Source organism: Camelus dromedarius, chromosome 9 (assembly GCF_036321535.1).
Source record: "Camelus dromedarius isolate mCamDro1 chromosome 9, mCamDro1.pat, whole genome shotgun sequence".
In the NCBI taxonomy this organism is placed as follows: Eukaryota; Metazoa; Chordata; class Mammalia; order Artiodactyla; family Camelidae; genus Camelus; species Camelus dromedarius.
This window is the reverse complement of record NC_087444.1, coordinates 47858478-47878735: the sequence shown is the minus strand read 5'-3', so window position 1 is coordinate 47878735 and position 20258 is coordinate 47858478. Positions and strand designations below refer to the sequence as shown.

Below are 20258 nucleotides of genomic sequence, written 5' to 3'. Positions count from 1 at the left end.
CCCAAGGTAAGCAGTGAGTAGGAATGAATCCATGATTTGTTTAAAAAAAAAAAAAAAAAGAAAGAAAGAAAAGGAAAGAAAACCAAGGGTTTTTCACTCTTAGTTCCTGAAACAATTATTCTGGTTTATTACTAGCAGGGGTCTATTATTCTGAGGATGTGTATAGTTCACTCCTCTGAATAGTCACTGGAGTTTCACGCAAGGAGCCAGGGGAGGACTGAGCCCCGAGGAAGTCATTCTTCTCTCCATTGGTGTGGAGGACTTGCCTGGGGAGAGATGGGAGGCTAGACCTTAAGAAAGTATCTCCCACCAGCATGGCTAATCTCTCAATACCTCTCATACTGCTGAGCTTTCAAATGAACTTGGAATAAAATTTCAAATGCCCAAGGACAATAATGAGACACGCAGAGACAGCTTCAAAGTTTGGAGACCCACCAGGATAGCACAAGGGTTCAGAAAGATGATCAAAGAAAGGCAAGCAAGATGGACCTAATTCCTTTGTAGTGCCCTTTTTGAACCAAGGGGGAAAAAATTCCACATTATTTCAAATGAAAAGATGATCATCAAAAGTTGATGCTTGCAGGATACTGCCTGGATCTCCTCCAACTCTCTTCTGAATGGGCTCTGAACACGCACCCTTCAGGGAACTGAGAAAGCCATATAACTGGAGAGTGGTTTGGACTCCTATGTTTGGGTTTTTTAATGCCATCGCTTAGACAGGCTTTCATGAGAAGCAATCATATCAAGAAGCAATCACTCAGGAAAAGGGTAAGGAATATTCTGGTATGACGTTTCACAACACGGCTGCCACGGATCTTGGCCTCACCTGCTTTTGTTCCTCTCCCAGGCTGTCCCACATAGACGCTACGATTTTTGAGACCTCTCCAAAGGTGGCATTGGGGTTTTGACCTTTAATTGCAGCCTGTGTGTCTCTGAAAAACAGGGCATATGCTGACACTGGCTTCTGTGGCTCATTGGGGTCTTTCTTTTTCTTTTTCTTTGGAGTCTTGGGCTTCTTGCCAGAATCTGGAGCAGCTCTTTTCTCTCCAATGGCCTGTAAAAGCAGGAAGAAAATTCACTGCCTAGAATGTACTGGCCGAGAATGCAGAAAGACTTACTCAGGCTTACAATTGTTCTTTTAAGGTTTTGTTAAACATCATGCACAGATGAATCACCCCCAAAAGCGGGGGAGGGGCAAACTTGCTTAGAGTTAACTGGACAGCAGACATTAGCATTTAGAACATTGATTAATGAGACCCAGAAGTATCCTCAATACATTCGCAACATATGCTCTAAATAGCAATTATGAGTAATGAAAAACAGAACACTCTGTACCAGGCAATGCTCGCTCTCTATATGCCATGCTACATACGTACCTATAAACAAAATATTTTACATTTTCAGAGGTTTTTAGAAGTAAACTTAAATAATATTCAGGATGTTGATCATATTCAGATATTTTAAATGAGGTCCCTTGCTGTAGACACATACCATATGTATGATCAGTCTGAATTGATTTTTTTGAGGCTTTTTTTTTTTTTTTTTAACTTTACCACATGTTACTTTGCTGATGGTCTCCGGAAATGCAAATGGAAATCTGCTATAATCCCTAGGTTTCACAATAAAGGAAAGGTCATCTTTATTTCTTAAAACAATGAAAACTTTCTAAAGAATAGGATAACAGGAAATGTACAAATGTCAAAATTCTAACTAGAACTAGAAAGGAAATTGATACTCTTCATAAAATTAAAAACCTGTCAAACAGCAGCAACAGTAGATACTTAAAATCACCAAGGCTAAAAAAAGACTAATAAGAAGACATTTATTATTACATATAGTAACCCTGCCCACAAGAATACTGACATACAGAGGTTCACACTCTCTGAAAATCACACGCTGTCCGAAATCAAAACCATAGAAATAACATGGGTACAGTTCCCCAAATTTATATACCACTGAGCTCCAATATTCACCTGCTACCAGCATCTAATTTCAACAATCAAAAACATACTCAACAGAAAAGCAGGGGAAATGATTGATTAACCTTGTTTTATCCCCCTTAGATTATAACATGACTCTGTTGAAGACAATTCTGCAGTTAACTTCATCAAGAACGCTGCAGTGTTTGACAAAATCTGTTTTAAAAGCCAGCCTTAGGCAAGATCAACAGAGATAGATTCAAGTTACTAACAGATTGGCTTTTAATGGCCTTGAGTCTTGAATCTTAATTCAAATTTTCCAAGAACATCATTACTTGCTGAAGAAGGGTCATTTGGAACTTAACCCAATTACTGGAATTCTTAGCGAGGAAACTGATAAGTAATTCTGAGAGCTCTGAACCCTCCTGGTGTTAGGAAACTGGCAGCCTCCTTCTTGGTGGGCCTACTGTTTTCATTATTTGAGTGATAATCACACTCATACTTTATACAAGTAGTTTACAGACCTCAGTAGGTGTTAAGCTAGATCTCGTCTCTCCTCCTAAATGCCGTCTTTTATAACTTACACAATTTAATCCAATAAAATTCTGTAGACCTCATAGCCTTTTTTTCTAAATCCTCAGACTAAGCGAGACTTGTTAAATTCTAGTTAATGAATCTGAACTTGCAAGGGAGTCAGATGTCTTTCGGTTAGAGCTTCAATTGGAGCCAAGTTTTCCTTCAGTGAAAAAATATTACTTTAGCCACAAGAAAAAATATATAGACACAGATTTTTCTTATTGAGTAAAACAACTCTATTCTTTTCTTGGAAGAGAATTTGGCACTGTTTGCATCAACAATACTCCGACCAATGGCAAGATGAAAGTAATTTCCAGTACAGCTTTTTCCAAAGAAGAGGAGTTTAATTTCATTCTTTGCAAAACAACATTCAAATGTTGACAGCCTCTGACGTCTTTCTTGGATAACCACGACCTGACCTAATCGTCATTACCTTTTACGAATAAACCCGAAATGAGGAATTTCACAGTTTAAATAAAAGCTCAGAATTAATTCTCCGAAAGAAACTTCCGCATAGCTGACTCAAAGGGCTGCGAAAAACGGTGAAATAGCTTTACCCCAAAGACATAATCAACACTAATGTTAATCTTCCTTTTTCAGCTAAGCCGCTGATAAACTGGATTCCTTGTCTTTACACAAAACCTAGACCCTGGCTTAAAATGGAACAAGCTAGGAGTCACATAAAAGGTTCTCATCAGACGGGACAATTTCAGATTGATACAGAGGTAAGTATTACGATCAGTGGGAATTTGAGTGAAGTGAAAGGAATCCACTTGAATTGTGTAATAGTCAGCTATATCTCATACACATCCCTTAAGTTTCTTTATTATTTCCCACTTCACCCCACTGCCCTTGTGAGTGTGAGCAGAGACTGGCAGCACACTTCCCCACCTTGTGTGCAGTGGGGTGCTCACATCACGGGGTGGACCAAACGTTCCTGCTGAAAATCCCTGCAACATTTCTCCTCTTTTTATCACTCACAAACCTCCCTAGCTCCTCTTCTTCCATTTCTATTTAAAAATAATGATGCTCAAGGTCAAAATAAGTGATGCTCGAGGTTCTGGCCTTGGCTTGCTCCTTACACACTCTGAGAAATCCTGGTCACTTCTATGTCTTCATGTTGATGTGCTGAGGGCCCGCAAATCTATAGTTTCATCTCCAACGGACTGAGTTCTAGACTCAGATGGAAGCATCTCAAATCCAGCCCCTACCATGTCCAACTCTCATCCTCCCTATGGGGAAAAACAAACAAACAAACAAAAAACAATCCTCCCTTCCGGGTTATCTTCTCATTACCCGTATCCCTTCTGGCTCCCAAACTAAAACCTGGTGTATCTTCTACTCCTCCAAATTCCAGGGGATCAGCAAACCTTAACGAGTGATTCTCTTTCTTGAATATCTTACTAATCTGGTACCTCCTGTTCATTCCTTTCTTCGTTAAAAATAAAAGGGAACACTTCATAAAAGGATCTTCTCTCTGGTCTCTCTCTTTGGAACACATTCTATACACAGCTCAAGTTATATTTCTGAAGCATAAATTTGCTTATGCCATTCCTCTATGCAAATAACTCATCAGCTCTCAACTACCAGCAGGGGAAATGTTCCCACCTTTCAGCCACTCCTTTCTTCAATTCCTGTTTCTTTCCTTCCCCATGTCACACTGTTCGCGATACCCATAAACAGGCATGTACTTCCACTTGCTCCCTCTCCCAGAATGCTGACCTCTCTCTTCTGCATCACAAACTTTTATGTATCCTCTTAGACCTAATTCAAACATCACCTTCTCAGTAAAGTCTTCCTCAAATCACTCTCCTAAGCAGAATCGATGATGGGCTCAGCACACCAGATACATCAATTATACCACTAATCACATCTGGCACTAGCTTTAAACACTGCCACATGTTCCCAAGGGGAAGTCCCAGGGGCAGTAATTCTCTTGTAAATCTTTGTATCACCTGAACCAGGTAAAATGCTAAGCACAGAGTAGGTGTACGACGCATAATTGATGAATGAGGAATGAGGAATTGTGCACCTAGAATAAGTAATTTGAATGAAATAGAATACTTTTCGAGGCCTTCAGAAAAGCCTGAAACTAAGGTTTTACTTTGAATAATGTCTATTTGAATAATATATAATTTCCCCGACAAAAGCAAAGATGCAAGGTGAAAGAAACTTGCTAAGCAATAAGCATCATCAGAGGTGCAAGACTGTCACATGTGGCTGCAGGTTTGCTGACTAACTAGGTGAAACACGCCCGCATGGACATCATCTAAGAATCAGAGCAGCTGAGAACTTCTGAAAAGTCCAGTGCAAGCCTTCCTCTTTGCCGATTAGGAAAATTATGCCTGTAAGTGGCTTGCTCAATACCTTACTCCTAGTAGGAGCAGCCAGATCTCCCAACTTCCAGTTTAATACATTTTCCAAAGATAAGAAATAAATATAAAAGAGTGAAGGGAAAAAAAATCAAACTGTCATAAATTTAAACGCTATTTCAATCCAGGAAGAAAAAGGAGGTAATACCGTGACGATGAAATTCAAAGATGTAAGCATGGGTGATCCCAAAGTGTAGGTTATATTCTAAAGGCAGTTAACTTACTCTGTTGGATTCATCCGCATCCTCTTCATTGATGGAGCTGGAAGGGGAGGGGGTTGCCGATTTGCTCGCTGGAGGTGAAGGAGACGTGTGGGGCATGCTCGCACCTCCCAAATTCAACCCCAGCTGGGCGCTGAGCTGAGACTGGTTGATGGTGGTGAGCTGGGCAGGAGGCATGATCCCAGAGCGAGCGGCATCTGTCATGTGGACGATGGACCTCATGATCAGGGAGGGGTCCTGACGGTATTGTGACACTTGAGTGTGGCTCTGATCCTAGAGGGGCGACAGCGATGGGGGGACGCTCTTTTAGTTTTCCCAAACATCAGTGCACTCACGGGGGCTGGGAATGAAATGGGTCAAGGGGGTCAAGAGGTATCAACTTCCAGTGATAAAATCAATACGTCATGGGGATGTAATACACAGCATGGTGGCTACAGTTAATAATTGGGGATTAACAGATACACACTGCTATATATAAAACAGATAAACCACGAGGACCTATTGTGTAGCACAGGGAACTATATCCAATATCTTGTAATAACTTATAATGGAAAAGAATACAGAAAAGAATAGCTATATTTAGGTATAACTGAATCACTTTGCTGCCTACCTGAAACATTGTAAATCAACTATACTTCAATAAATGATAAATAAATAAATACCATTTGCATATTTGAAAGCTGCTAAGAGAGTAGATCTTAAAAGTCCTCATCACAGGAAAAATATTTTTTTTGGTAACTGTATGATGACTAATGTTAACTAGACTCACTGAGGTGATAATTTCACAATATATCCAAATAGCGAATCATTATATTGTATACCTGAAACTAACACAATATTATATGTCAATTATACCTCAATTAAAATATCAACTAATTTATAGTGCTAGCAGTTCCTGAGACAGATCTGAGTTGTTGCAATTTTGAGCGATCTGACTTATCCCAGGGTAACGGTCTCTACTAATTTATTAACTATAAGGACGCGTGCCAGAAAGTGAAAAGGCCAAAAGCACAAAGCCCAAATTATCTGTCCCAGTCTATTGCTCTGCAGAGCTATCACAGGATGACTTAACTAAATGGAATAAAAGACTATCGGCCAAGGGAAGACAAATGTCCAACTCTGCTTCTTACTGAGGACAGTGATGACAAAGAAAAGGGTGGAGGCTCACCAACTGGTCTGCCATCCCTCGCTCACAGTTCTGGTTCCTACCCTTCCCCCAGCTCTGTGAGAAGGGGAGAATCAGTTCTCTATTTCATCCTCCCAGGAAGGCATAGGACATAGAGAGAGGATGGGCCAGAGAAGCACAGAGCAAACATCTGTTTGCCTCAGGGCACCCTCTCTGTAAAACCCTCTGTGGTTAACCAGAGGGTCATCCCAATTCTGAATTACATTGTCATCAGCATCTGGAAGTCATTCCATGTCTTTAGAATTGGATATCCCTTTTTTCTTCTTAAACCTGCTTTGCTTTCTTCTGTTCAACCCACCCTGATTTAATGCACTAATGAATTTTTTTAAATGTGTATAAGGAGGAGGTAGAGATAATCAGAATTAGCTTCTCTGAAAACCACTGCCGTCACTTCAAAAGTAGCCTTCTTTGTTTTTGGCAGTCATATAAAGGGCTTTCGAGTTGTTGCTGTTGCCTCTTCTTCTTCTTTTTCTTCTTCTTCATCTCCTTTTTAATTCCAGAGAATCAAAAAATGAAGACATGCTTTTCAAATGACTTGCTGTCAGACTTGTCAATTTAGAGTGAGTCTGTGATTTTATGGAAACCAAATTCTCCTGACTCACAGTGACCCAGAATCTAATTTTATACACAAGCCTATGAATTCTTAACTGTTCCTCTTTTGAGTCTTTCTGATAAGGCTTCTTTTTGCTCTTTAAAGAAACAAATTAATTATAATTTGGAGCATTTGGTTTCTTAATATTAAATATGATCACACCACTAAATAAGAAGCCATAGCTATCAATAGGAGACTAGTTGAATAAATTATGATCTACCATACGACAAAATATTATGAAGCTTTTTAAAACAATGCATTAGATTTATGTGTACTGACCTAGAACAGAGTTTTTCAATTTCAGCTATATTGACATTTGGGAACAGATAGTTCTTTGCCATCGGAGCTGTCCTTTGTATTGCAGGATGTTCACAGTAACCCTGGCCCCTACCTACTAGATGCCAGTAGCAACCTCCCTCCCCTCTTCAGTCATGACAATCAAAAAACGTCTCCGGACATTGCCCCCCGAAGGGCAAAACTGCTCCCAGTTGAGAACCACCAATCTATAGTGATACGCAAGATATCGTAAGTGAAAAAGTAAGTTGCAACACAGTTATAGAGTACAGTCCCTTTTTGTTTAAAAAAATATGTAAACAATGGTTACATTATACGGGGTTGGATTGGTGGGGTAAGGAGGGGAGCATCTTAACTTTTTCCATTTACAACAACACAAAATAAACAAAAATGAAAACACTTTAGTTAGGAAAAACTAAAAAGAAGAGATACAAGTAGTTAAACTGGTCTGTAGTTAATTCCTAGGGTTTAATATTAAATATATCAATTTTCCATTTTGTAATAATTTCTGAGTTATCAGATTCCTGTCGAATCCTGGGGAAATGTGTCACACGTATCAGAACAACCCCACTCTTCCTTGTCTCACTGACAATATTCTTTTCCACTGCTCCTAAAACATTATATTCTACTGGCTGGTGTTCTGCTACAGACTTGTATCACAAACGTGGCTTTTACGTTATCAGTCTGTCCTAATTGCTTTTCGTGAGCATTCTGTCACACATTCAGCTATTTCTCTTAGAAAAATTTGGGCTGACTGTCCACACCTCCATGTTCTATGAAGATTCCACCATGGCTTGCTTGCATCACTCCCATGCCTGCCAACTACTGGGAATTAAGCTATTTTATTCTTAATTTTAGTCTCCAAATACGTCTTTCAGAATGCTTTTAAGAAGTCCTTTCGGACTTCTTAAAATATCCCCAGGCAACTCCAGAGTATCTGAATTCTGACTGTATAGTAATAAATCAGTTAACTGGCATGGCCATGAAATTCGATGATGATTTACACAGCTTTCTCATTAACCGAGTTGCTTCGCTCTCTTTACTCCAAGGCCCGTGAACATCACGTGTGGATACTCGGCTGACTCATCCCAGACCTACAGTGTTTCAGATCAATCTCACGGCCAAGAAGTTAGTTTTCTTGGCTTTATCAGCACCTCCTGAATTTCACCCGCAATGGATGCCTTTATTATGGACCTGGTTGCCTGAGAGCTCCTGGTGACAGACAGCCAAGGGTCACTGTAGGACAAAGGAACCTTTATGATATATATGTTCACTCTGTGCCAGGATTTATGCTAAGCTTAACATATGTTTTCCAATTCAATCCTCTAAATAACTTTCTGAATTAGACACTATTATACCCATTCTTAGATGGGAGTGATCCCCTAAGCCCGGGGCTAGGTGGTATTGCTTGATGAAGAAAAAATGCGCTAGGGAGCCCGGGGCCCCCAAGGTGGAAGCATGGACTGACACAGAGAGAGATGAATGGGGCTCTGAGCTCTCGGCCACCACCATCCCCTGTTATAAGCAAAGCAACTCCATTTTCATTTGTTTTATAAATTGAGATTCCTCACAACGTTTCACTAAAAATTAATTAATTAATTATTTAATTAAATTAAAAAACTTTTAGAAATTGGCTCTCTCTGCAGTGGGGACAGCGCAGAAACCACTTCTGAAGAACGCTGGTGGTGGGCCGAGGCCTTGCCAAAACTCAGAGCACCTACGTGGTCTTCAGATCCAAACGATGCTGACCCCACCTTTCTTATCCCCCACAGGACAGTACACCAAAGACCTCTAAAAGATTTTCAAGTAACCTCTAAACCACATAATCTATGCATCAGAATGTGCTAGCATTTACCATGGTCTACAGTCATCTGATAACTTTCTATGTGTGAAGATTACAGTGTCAGAAGATTAATGGAGAAAGTATCTCTTTAGAGTTCCTTTAGGGCCACTGATTATGAACAACTTCCTTAGGGGAACCTGGTGATCCTTAATAGCTCCAATCATTTTCTACTAAAAAAAGTAAACTTCGGGGGCAAAGTATATATAGCTCAGTGGCAGAGTGCATGCTTAGCATGCATGAGGGCCTGGGTTCAATTCTCAGTACCTTCATTAAAAATAAATACATGAATAAGTAAATAAGTAAATCTTAATAACCTCCCCTTGAAACAAAACAAAACAGTAACCTTCAAAAGACATTTCTTTGAACTTTGGATTCCCACTTAAAAAGAGAAAGATGTCAGCTCAGTTGAAAAGCATTTATTGAGCACTTACTATGTGCCAGGCCAGAGAAGCCAATATATCAATGCTCATATCTTTAAAAACTAGAAACTGCCATGTGATTCTTTTAAATATGACTCTAATTAAACAAAATTTAGATGGACTAATGAATTTACTATGACAAAGTATAGGCAAGAATGATTGATACATACTCCTCGAAAACAGCTCATAATTTTTCCTGCCAGCAATGATATGAGAAAGAAACTTCTAAGTGTAGATACAGCCCTAAGAAATTTAATGCATTTTTATAAGTCATTAGGTTTCACTTACTAAAATTAAGTCTTGAAAGATTTACCAATGATCACTGAAAAGCAAAGCAACCAGTAGGTCATATGAGATTGCTATTGTCACATCCAACGTTAAGGACTGAATGCTGGTAGCTCTTTCGACTCCTTTCCCGATTCCATTTTATGTAGAGAGTTCACTTGTACCATTTCCTAAATTGTTCATCATTTGGGAACAACTCATTCTCTCTTCTGATCTCACTCTTTCCTCTAACTGATGATATTAGGTAAGAGTTTCTCAACCTCAGCAGTATTGACATTGTGGTCTGGATAATTCTTTGTTGGGGGAGTGCATCACATTCTTTGCTTACAAATGCACCTTGAGTATGTAAATGCTTAACAGCACCTCTGGTCTCTACCCACCTGGTGCCAGTAGCCTCCCCTCCCCCACCAGGCTGTGACAACCAAAAGTCTCCAGACATTGGCAAATGTCCCCTGAGGGGCAAAATCTCCCCTTATCCTCATTGGAGAATGACTTAATTAGACAAATATAGTGGAAATCATCTTCTTGTGAGAGAGGAAGAGGAAGTATCCGAAGACTATATTCTGTCTGTGCAGAAACAAGACTCAAACTATAATAGATATAGTGAAATATATATAGATAGATAGATATAGATATAGATATATAGATATAGATATAGATATATATAGGCTAGACCAAAAAAAAAAAATTCAGGGGAGAGTGGCTACATTTGATTAGGTCAGCAGGAAAGGCCTCTCTGAGATGACGTTTGAGCTGATACCTAAAGAATGGGGAGGAGTCAACCATGAAATGAGGCAGGCAGAGAAAAGTATGTTCCAGGCAGAGAAAAGTATGTTCCAGGCAGAGAAAAGTCCGAGGAGGGAGAGAGCTTGGCATGCTTGAGAAATGGAAAGAGAGCAGTAGAGGTAGGAGCCGGGGAGGCAAGATGAACAGCAAAATGCAATGGGATTGAAGAGATGGGGCTGGGTCAGACTATGCAAGGTGGGGACATCAGGGGATGCTTCCCTGAAGAGGTGACCCACTGAGCTGAGGTAGAAAGGAAGAGTAGAAGCTAACTAAGCCAGGAAAGAGGGAAGAGCATCCTATGTAGATAAGAACACGTACAAAGTCCCGCAACATAAGGGAGCACATCATGGATAAGGAAAGGTGAGTGTTATTGGCCAGGAGAAAAGCCAGGCTGGCTATGAAGCTGGAGAGGCAAGGAATGGCCATAAACTAACGAGGGTGTAGTCCGCCCCAGGAAGTCTGGATTTTAATCACAGTGTAGGAGGATGCCATTAAAAGTTTAAAGGCTTGGTCTCTATCTAGCGAGGTTATTCATTCCAATAACTTTTAACTGATCATACGTCATGGGCAACTCATCTAAATCAATTGTGGACAACTTGGATTTAATTATAAATAACATAAATATAAACATATAACCTAACATCTCAAAGCATGGTTTGAAGAGTACCCAAGGATTAACTTTTGCCATCAGAGAAGGTCATTTGGAATGGACAGGCCATGGACTTGAGAGGAAGCACGCTGCTTTCTATTTGCCTACAAGTCCGATCGCCGACGCCTCCGCTCAACAATGCCTTGATGGTTTGTGTGTGTCTTGGTGGGAGAAGTGTGCTGAGCTGAGGCTTGCTTCTCCCTCTACCTGATGAAAGAGTCTCTTTGTCTTTTGTTTTTTTTTTTAAAAACAGGAAACCAAGGAATGGATATTTCAGGTAGCGGTCCCTCCTTTTCTTAAATTGTCTGAAAATGCAGTCTATTATTGAATATGAATCATTTGGGTGAATGGTTAAAAAATCTGAATAAATTTATGTGAAAAAGGAAACTTTAGCTCCCTGGCATAAATTAAAAACTGGAATCACTCGTGATCAATGGGATGCCGGATAAATACCAAGTAAAGGAAATAATTCCATTATAGTCCATCTAAATGTGGGGTACCAGCCTCAGGGTCTGGGCCAGAGTTCTGCTTTCTCTTTCTTCAAAAGGATGAAAGAGACGTGTAAGAGACTTATTAGCCCCAAACTGAGACTTCCTCCTTGACTTAATGAAGATGGAAAGAGAATGGAAAGGTGCCTTCTGAGTAAATCACTATGTTGTATTGCCATGTCTGCGTCTCATGTAAGATACGCAGGGTTTGGGGGATGGGGAGGGAATGGATATAGTCTGCTCTTACTTCCTTAGCCAAAAAAACTCTTACTTCCTCTACACATTCAAGCTTTTTCACTCACACTTTCAGGCTCAGAGCGAGGGCCTGTCCGTCCACGAAGTCTCCTCAGAGCGAATTCCCCTTCCCTCCATGCCCAGCGTTTGTCTTTATGCGGCATGCTTGGTGGCACTTAATCACTCACCCGCCTATATTGTGTTTTTGTTTCTTTTACAAATATAAGATATAAGCTTTCCAGTTTTTTTTTTAAATTTTAAATATCACACATTATTCTAGTTTATCTATTTTTACTCAACACAATAGTGCTTACTTCCATCTGTGCTGATTTTATCACAGAGGACTTTAAAAAATATAATATTCAAATATTATTATTATTATTATTATTATTATTATTATTAATGTACCTTCCATCTATATTTACAAATAAATATCCTTTGTAACAGTCTAATGGTAGATTTTCATTAAGGAAGGATAACATCTAATTAAGAAGCAAATAACCCAAATATATTAGAGAGTGTGACTCAATACATTTTCACTATGTGGTTTTTCAATCAATATTTCTTGAGAAATGGAGTAATTAAACAATTATCATTAATAAAAATTGCTTTGTATTAATAAATATCAAAGAACTATACATAGGAAATTCAGGTGAGTAATTTTATGCTCAATTATTTAGTTATGTCCAAAAGCAATGTTCAAATTTTATTTCCAAGTAAACAATGAATCAATACTTATGCCTAGCTAGGGTATTCCTAACCCCAATAGAACCTGGAACAAATACAGTTATGCCAAAAGCATACCAATGATAATTACAGACCTACATACCATAAACTTCGTATTCATCAAAATATCTGCATTGAAATAGATAATTTTTACTTAATAACTACTTTCAGGGCTGTAATCAAACATACCTACACATGAAAGTTTTGTGAAAAACAGCCTTCTCCAAAGTTAATTAATAGTTTCTTGGCAAAATAAAATTTTCAGGAGTTTATTATAAAACAATGGCATTGTCTCATATCCCTTGTAACTTCTTTGTTTTACCAAGGAGTCCACTCCATGTTTGTTTTATTCAGTCCTAAATTAAGATTTTAAAGAGGAATTCCATTTTTATAGCTGTTTGCACTTTAAACCCCTTCCCCTCCATTTTTAAGTAGTCAAGGTATGCTCTTCATAACAAATAAATATTCCTTCATGGTCCTTTCCTTCATTCATCTATATATTGGACAAATAAAGCATTTATTGGGAGCCTAGTGTATTCCAATCCAGACACTGTTCCAGGTCTGAGGGTGCTAATAGCAAACGAGACAGAAACAAGCAAAGGAGACTGTTTCTAAGGGCAACAAGGGCCGTGAATAAAAACAAGTGAGGCAATGGCACATAGAGTAACTCTCATTCCTCTAAAAGCTGTCCGAGCCATCGGGCCAGTTTCACTTGGGAATCTGAGTGATGTAAAATGTTGTCTCTACTGTCCCTGACCCCAGGGAAGTCCTGTCAATACAGCAGAGTAGATAACTGTGCATTATATGTGGTAAAAAAAAAACAAGAAACAGGGGAATAAATCATAGCCTAACTTTTTAATAACACTTTTCCTGGAATGTGATAAATCAAGCGAGTAATCACCTGTCACACTTCACAAGAGTTAATTGGGTTTAGTTGAAGTTTGGAACATGCTCCTACTTCAATACATGATCCTAAGGTTCACTCAACCTTAAAGACAACATTCAGATGTTCGGGGTCGGTAGGTCTTTATAGGCCAAGAATAAAGAGTATTTATTTTAAGCTCTGTACTGTACAAGGCTATTTGCTCTACCAAGAAAGGCAGCTCGTAAAATGTCTGCAGTTTGGGTATTTTTGGCAGATGATTGTCCAGATGTAGTAACAGCTAAATTAAAGTTGACTTTGGACAATATGCCTCTCTGAAGCAGTAATCAGTCTGAATTTTTGTACTACGTGGAAGAGACACTACTAATCAAGAAATCAGGTTTCTAAACGATCAGTCTGCAATGATGAAGAGCAATCTATAGCACTTAGTAGGTGCTCAGTAAATATCTGCTAAAGTCAATAGGGTTTCTATTTTATAGTTTGGACTTTGAACAGCTAGGTCCCGTTCCATTCAAAGTGAGCTATTTTGTTCATGTAAGTCGTACCTTTTCTATTGGTAACTTATAATAAAAATAGGTTTTGACCATAACTTGACCAAAAATAAACATTACTGAAGTCATCATTCAGTTTGTATGAGAAACTGTTGGTCCCCCCAACTGGATAAGCGGTAATCACCCTGTGGAATTCAGCTCTGCAACCCCTATTGACAATGGCAATGAACATGTCTATAACAATAATAAGGGCTTGTTTTAATAGAACGTTCCACGCATTAAACACATTAATGACCCATGAAATAACTGTTTTATCTGCAACGCATTAAGCAACATTGCTGAAACAATGTATTAATTGAAAGTCTACTATTTCTCTTAATGTAAGATTTTGGAAAGTATAAAAATGACATGAAAGTTATTCTGTGAAAACAAAAATAATTCAAAATTAGAGCCATTCTAAATGACTGTATGAAAAATAAAAACCTCTAAAATAGGCTTGGTAATTTTAGAAGTATTATTTTGATGTATTCCCATTTTTCTGATCAAAAATAATATCTTTCTGGATTATGACTTAAGAGCTTTGTGAATATTTTAAAAGCTGATTATTTTCTGCTCTGTGTGCATATCTTCTTCTACAGGACAATTTTTTCCTCTCTTTTTCTCTTTTTTTAACAGGTACAGAAACTACCATACTCAAATTTACTTCTCTTACTCCCATCTTTTTCAATTTTCTAACACTATGTTTGATATTACCGGAGCACCAGTAGCATTTTCTGTAAACATATGCTATCACAATTAAGTCCAAAGCAATATCAAACAGAATATGTTGGTCCTCTAAACATGAACTATAATGCATGAAGAAAAAGTATGTGAATTATCAGTGTGTTTTATAAATTCTCTTTTGGGGGACATACAAAATATCAGACTAGAGACAATTATTTTACTGTCTGTTTCTTGGATATCAAAGAGAATTTTGAAATTCATCAAAGCTAACCTTCTGTTATGTACAACAGGCTAAGCTGAAAAGAATGTTAACAAGTTCAATTTTCATTCAATCAGCACTACTGCTCTCTGAAATGTTTCATTGCAGGAAAGAAATAAAAATAATCTATATGGTAATTATGAGGATGAATCCCCCAGTAACTTTCAGCTACATGAAAGGTCAGTTCTATTCAAGATATTTTATCAGTCCCCTGCACATACTCCTGTCCTGTCATTTTAAATCTGAACAGCATTTTATTTTCCCATTTACAGCTACCTGCAGAATTAAGTACTTAAGCCAAATAAGAAAAAAAAAAAGAAATGTTGAATGCTGGCAAAGGCTATAATAGCATAGAGATAAATCGTTCAGCTGCTCTCTCTCAAGCCTCTAGGGCTGCAGATTTTTCTTCTCCTGGTGCACTGTGGGTATTCAAAACTTGTTCAACATGATTTCATTTCATTTCAGGCACTGCCTGAGAAAACTAAATTACAGAATCAATCATACAGAAGGTCAGAGTGAGACTTCATTACAAGTATTGCATGCTTGCATGAATATCTTTCATTTATGACTGACCCAATATGTCACAATAGCTGTCTAGTAAAAATAATCCACTTTCTGAAATTGATGTACTACTGATGTCAATGCTACTCAGCAGGCTGGGCAGATTATAGAGAGGTGTTAAAAAAAAAAAACCCTTTGGAGCGCACATTGTAGATTTTTAGGATTGCAATCTTTTGTAGATTAAAATAATTTCCAGATGATCATCTGAACTGACAATAATGCTTAGAGGTAAAGCGTTTTTAGCCAGACTATTCCTGTAGATTTCGACTTGCCAACCACATCCTGTTCTAAAACACACATATCCACAACAAGCAAATCAAGGTTGTTCTTTGAAGTCACAAATGCACTGACTTTCAATTTTTTTCCAACAATTTGCTTTTGAATACCAGGGCATTATTTGCATATTTTGAAACAGGAATGCTAATCATTAGACTCTGTTTAATCTTCCCCTCTCCAGCTTTTTTTTTTTGCTCCCATTTTCTATTTTTTTAAATATAATGGCATAAATTTAAGGAAGATAAACATGTTGTGCTTGTTGCCAACAAAAAATGCAGCTAATCGGTTATGTGACAAACTGTCACTCTTTCTAAAGGAAAACCTATGACGTTCTGAAGAAAAGCTGGTTCAATACCACATAAACAAGCTGGCTTTTCTTCTTATATGATAGTCTTTAATTCACCATAGCCCTCCTTAACCGACAGCCATATTCATTTGGATAATAAAACTCCTTATTGCATAAGGTATAAAATAGCCAATGCACACTGGGAAGCCGAATGCATGATGTATAAAGTATTATTTATTATTTTTCTGGTGACCTTCCTAAGGGAAATCTCCAAGGAGCTGTTGTGGAGCATTATGATGTAGCCAGCCACCTCGTACCCGGAGGGAAATATAGAAGAACCTTGACATAACCTATTTTTAACCATGCCTCTGGCGATTCTGAATTCAAGTTTATAGGTGAACATGTCAGGTAGTACATAGAACAAAGCCAGCGACACATTGTATTCATCATAATTCTGTCCTGGTACATTTTATTTTTTCCAACATTTGTGATTTAAAATCCCATGACATTTCTTCAAGGTGAAATTCTCCTAGAATTTTCAACAAGATTAGTTTGTTTCCAGCCAAAATAAATATCATTCAGGTTCAGCAAAACTTCAGAAAGGCACCAATAAATGTGATGAGGTCCATGTAAGTACCATGACAACAGCCTGCTCTTCGCTAAAGTACTTAGACTTTTAAAAATCAATGAAATAATTCAACTGCTTTAGTGATTAGCAATACATTACAAAAGAAGCATTAAAAATTGAGTCTTCTCTCCCAACGCCAGTCCGTGAAAGCATTGTTCTTTAAGTGTATGTGAATATCATAATTATTTTATGATTCCATCTTTAGTTCTTTCCAATATAGTAAATTCAATTGACCATGAAATGAAATTTCATAGTCAAAATGCCTCCTTTACACTTTTTTATAGCAGCAATAACAGTTTTATAGCTTTAAGGCAAGGTAATTCATCAGATGTTTAATTTAAAGACAGATTCTTATATTATTAATAAATATTTACCAATTTAATAAAGCACACATTTTAGCATGCATTATATGGTCTTTTAACTATTTCCTGAACTTAAATGAGCCTCACTGAGCATCTATGAATAATGGTGAACCCTGGGCAAACTCCCTTGGTGACTAAACACCTTTTTTATTTTTATTATTTTCCAGGCACAACATTGCAAGCCTGACTGTAGAGGAACGGAGGACAGAACCCTCCCTCCTAGTGTCAAAGGGACAAAAATGTAAGAAAGTCCACAGGAAACAATTATTTGCGATGGCGAGGAACGTTTATGAATACTTAATGACCATTTCCCGACTGTTCCCTGCATTCTTTTCTGACAGAATAAGTAAAAATAAAAACCCTGATGTTCAGCTCAAACACAAAAGATCACAGGCAAAGAAAATTATGGTGCCGCAATCCTATTTGGGAAAGTAATCTTGTATTTCAGAGCGCACACTGAATCTTTCGCACCGCTAATCCACTACATATTTTGCAATCATCTGTTGTTATCTGGGGAATTAACAATGAAACCAATAAACATCACTGGCATGGTCATAATGTGCAGAGAAATATGTAAACAAGCAATAGGATTTGTTTTTTTGTTATACCAACACATCTGTTTCATTTTATCAGGGTTAAAAAAAAAAAGCCCTATAAACCATTAATCTTGTTTTAAAATGTCTGCTTAGTACCTCACCTAGATAAGACACAAATGCATTATATACTATGGTGAAAAAAAACAATCCCACCAGAAGAGTTTAAAATACTTAAAGCAGATTTACTCTGGTGATTGCTGACTATAATTGCACACTAAGAAAAATAGAACCAAAATTATTGCATTAGTAATCCTGGCTCTCCGGAGTGCCTTATTCGATGTTCACAACAATAAATAACACAATTAGGTATATTTCACACAATAACCCGCTCTCTATTTTCCTCTGCTGGTTATAAGCAATTATTCTTCTTCCCTTTCTCTGTATCACAGTTTGAATTCCATTTTAGGTGGGAGCAAATCATGTATCATCAGCATTATATTATAATCCAGCAAATGCAAAAGGCCTAGGCACCTGATAAGGGCCTTCATTTCTAAAATCTCTCCTGGGCAAACTTTCAACTCAAGTACACCTCTTTGTTAAACCCAAGATTGGCTGCTTCCAAACCAATGAATCGGACTTCTTAAAAGTCATTTCAAACCAGAAGGATCTTTGGGTTATCCTCTTTCAAGTGACTGTCAACTGACCCAACATCCTCTGGTCCAGCACTGGGGACTGACTGATCCAGAACCTGCATGTAAACGGCACTAGAAAGAACAGTCCCCTCGTCCACCAGTAGATAGGTCTGAACCTGCGTCACAACGCGGGCTCTCAGATCTTTACCCTGAGAAGTACCAACAATAAACAACGCACTTTCAAGCAGTAAATATGCTGCCTACCATGTGCAACCCAGTGCCATGAAGCACGCCATCTTGTTCCACGAGGTTCCTTGAGATGGTAATGGAAGGAAGATCCAGGCTCTGAGGGGGAAACTGGGGTGTGAATTCACTTCCCTGGGAAGGCAACGGATCGCTGAGGCCTTGCAAAGGTAGAAGAACATCAGGCATGCCCAGGGCAGGGTCTGACTCTGGAGGAGGCGTGATCGGGGGTATTTCAAACTCCTCATCCCCGAGGCTGGGTGTATGGAACGTCTGCTGGAAGGAAACAAAATAGAGATATCTTCATATTCTGTTCCCATGTATTTCTCCTTGGAGGGAAAAAAAAAAAAAAAAAAGAGGGATTTTTGCCTGAAAACACTACATAGCTAGACCAAATATTTATTTCTCAAATGAAAACGTCTTAAGCACAGATTTCCATATATAAAGTTTTGCTGATCATTCTGATTAAAGATTTAAGTCTCATTATCATATGGTTTTAATGGAGTATCAGTATTAACAGTTTTTTAATGAGTACTTAATTAACAACATCTGTCTTTGTTGTTAGTTGGAGCACCAGCGACATTAGATTTGGCTATATAACAAATTGCCACTTTATTGATATGTTAGCGAAACAGCTCAAATCGCTTACATTATCCACATGCTTCATAAAATGCTGACGATTTTGTGGCGCACACACACAACATTAATCCAGAAGTGAACATTTACACATATTTACCTTCTGCCACAATATAGAAACCAAGTAATATTAAATGTATGGTTTGCTTTTTTAATTTCCTTATCGGTCTGCTCCCAAGTGCAATGAATGCTTCTAAGGAAATTGTTACTGTTTGGAATACAGCATTTTATACAAGGATTATCAGAGCATAGATACACTGGGCTTTTAATTAAACTGTAAGGAGTTATTTTCTTTTATATGAAGATTTTCATATGCATTCATCAGATCAGTTTTCTACCAGTCTTCAACTTTTAAAGACTATAGGATGAGCACAGGGGTATGTTGATAGAAATGTACTAATTCCACTGACATTGCTCACTTATTTATTAACCAAGTGTTATTTCTCAAGACCTAAGTGAATAATGCACTGCTTTCTTCACTGATACTCAGTGTTTCCACATAGGGCCTTGCCATGTAAATCAGGGGTGCCCTGCTGAACCACATTAACTATCTTTCTTAAAACAGAACTTGGATTTTGTGGGGAAAGGGATCAAGGTTTAGAATATTATTTTTGATAGGGTGCAGGGGTTGGGGTGGACCATTCAGATTTTTTTTTATTCCTAGCTCAGAGGGTCAACGTTATAGTTCATTTATTATTAATAGTATTTTTTGAAGAATGAGTTGGTGCAAGATCATTTGAATCTGCTGTAATTGGTTAAAAGAACTAATTAAGAGCTGAAAACCATCATTCTTCAAGCTATCAATGATGATATAACTTAATAAGCACTTGAGAGAAAACAGAAACAAACTCAAGGGGAAAAAAAAAAACATGTTTTGCATACAGAACCTGTCAACTGCCATTTGTATCTTGCCAGAAATAAAGAGGTCATAAGCAATGGGAGTTTATGGCAGGACAATCGAACATCTTGAGGTTCTTAGCAGATTTAATAGATGCAAAACATGAGAGCATAATAACATTTGAAAGCTAGAATGATATATTAGGTTTTCTGACAAATTTATTCTAATAATGACCCCCCAAGATGTCAATTTCTTACTGTGGTACCCCGAGTTCTCAAACACAAAGGGATGAACTGGCCACGAGCTTGGCTGGC

At 38.1% G+C, this 20258-nt stretch overlaps 1 protein-coding gene and 1 pseudogene across 5 annotated transcripts in view; both read right to left on the bottom strand.

The window, feature by feature from the left end:
* Positions 1–20258, bottom strand: part of LOC105097538 (MFS-type transporter SLC18B1-like) — a 489125-nt pseudogene that overhangs the window by 58939 nt on the left and 409928 nt on the right.
* Positions 1–20258, bottom strand: part of TOX3 (TOX high mobility group box family member 3) — a 106391-nt gene that overhangs the window by 8100 nt on the left and 78033 nt on the right. For 3 of the 5 annotated variants that reach the window (XM_010990076.3, XM_010990075.3, XM_031458456.2), the window contains exons 3-5: positions 18492–18746; positions 5092–5361; positions 827–1054 (exon numbers count right to left, since the gene is read on the bottom strand). In XM_010990076.3, the coding sequence (XP_010988378.2) occupies positions 827–1054; positions 5092–5361; positions 18492–18746 (753 nt within the window). The remainder of the gene's footprint in view (positions 1–826; positions 1055–5091; positions 5362–18491; positions 18747–20258) is intronic. The other 2 variants (XM_031458459.2, XM_031458457.2) reach the window with 1 other exon arrangement.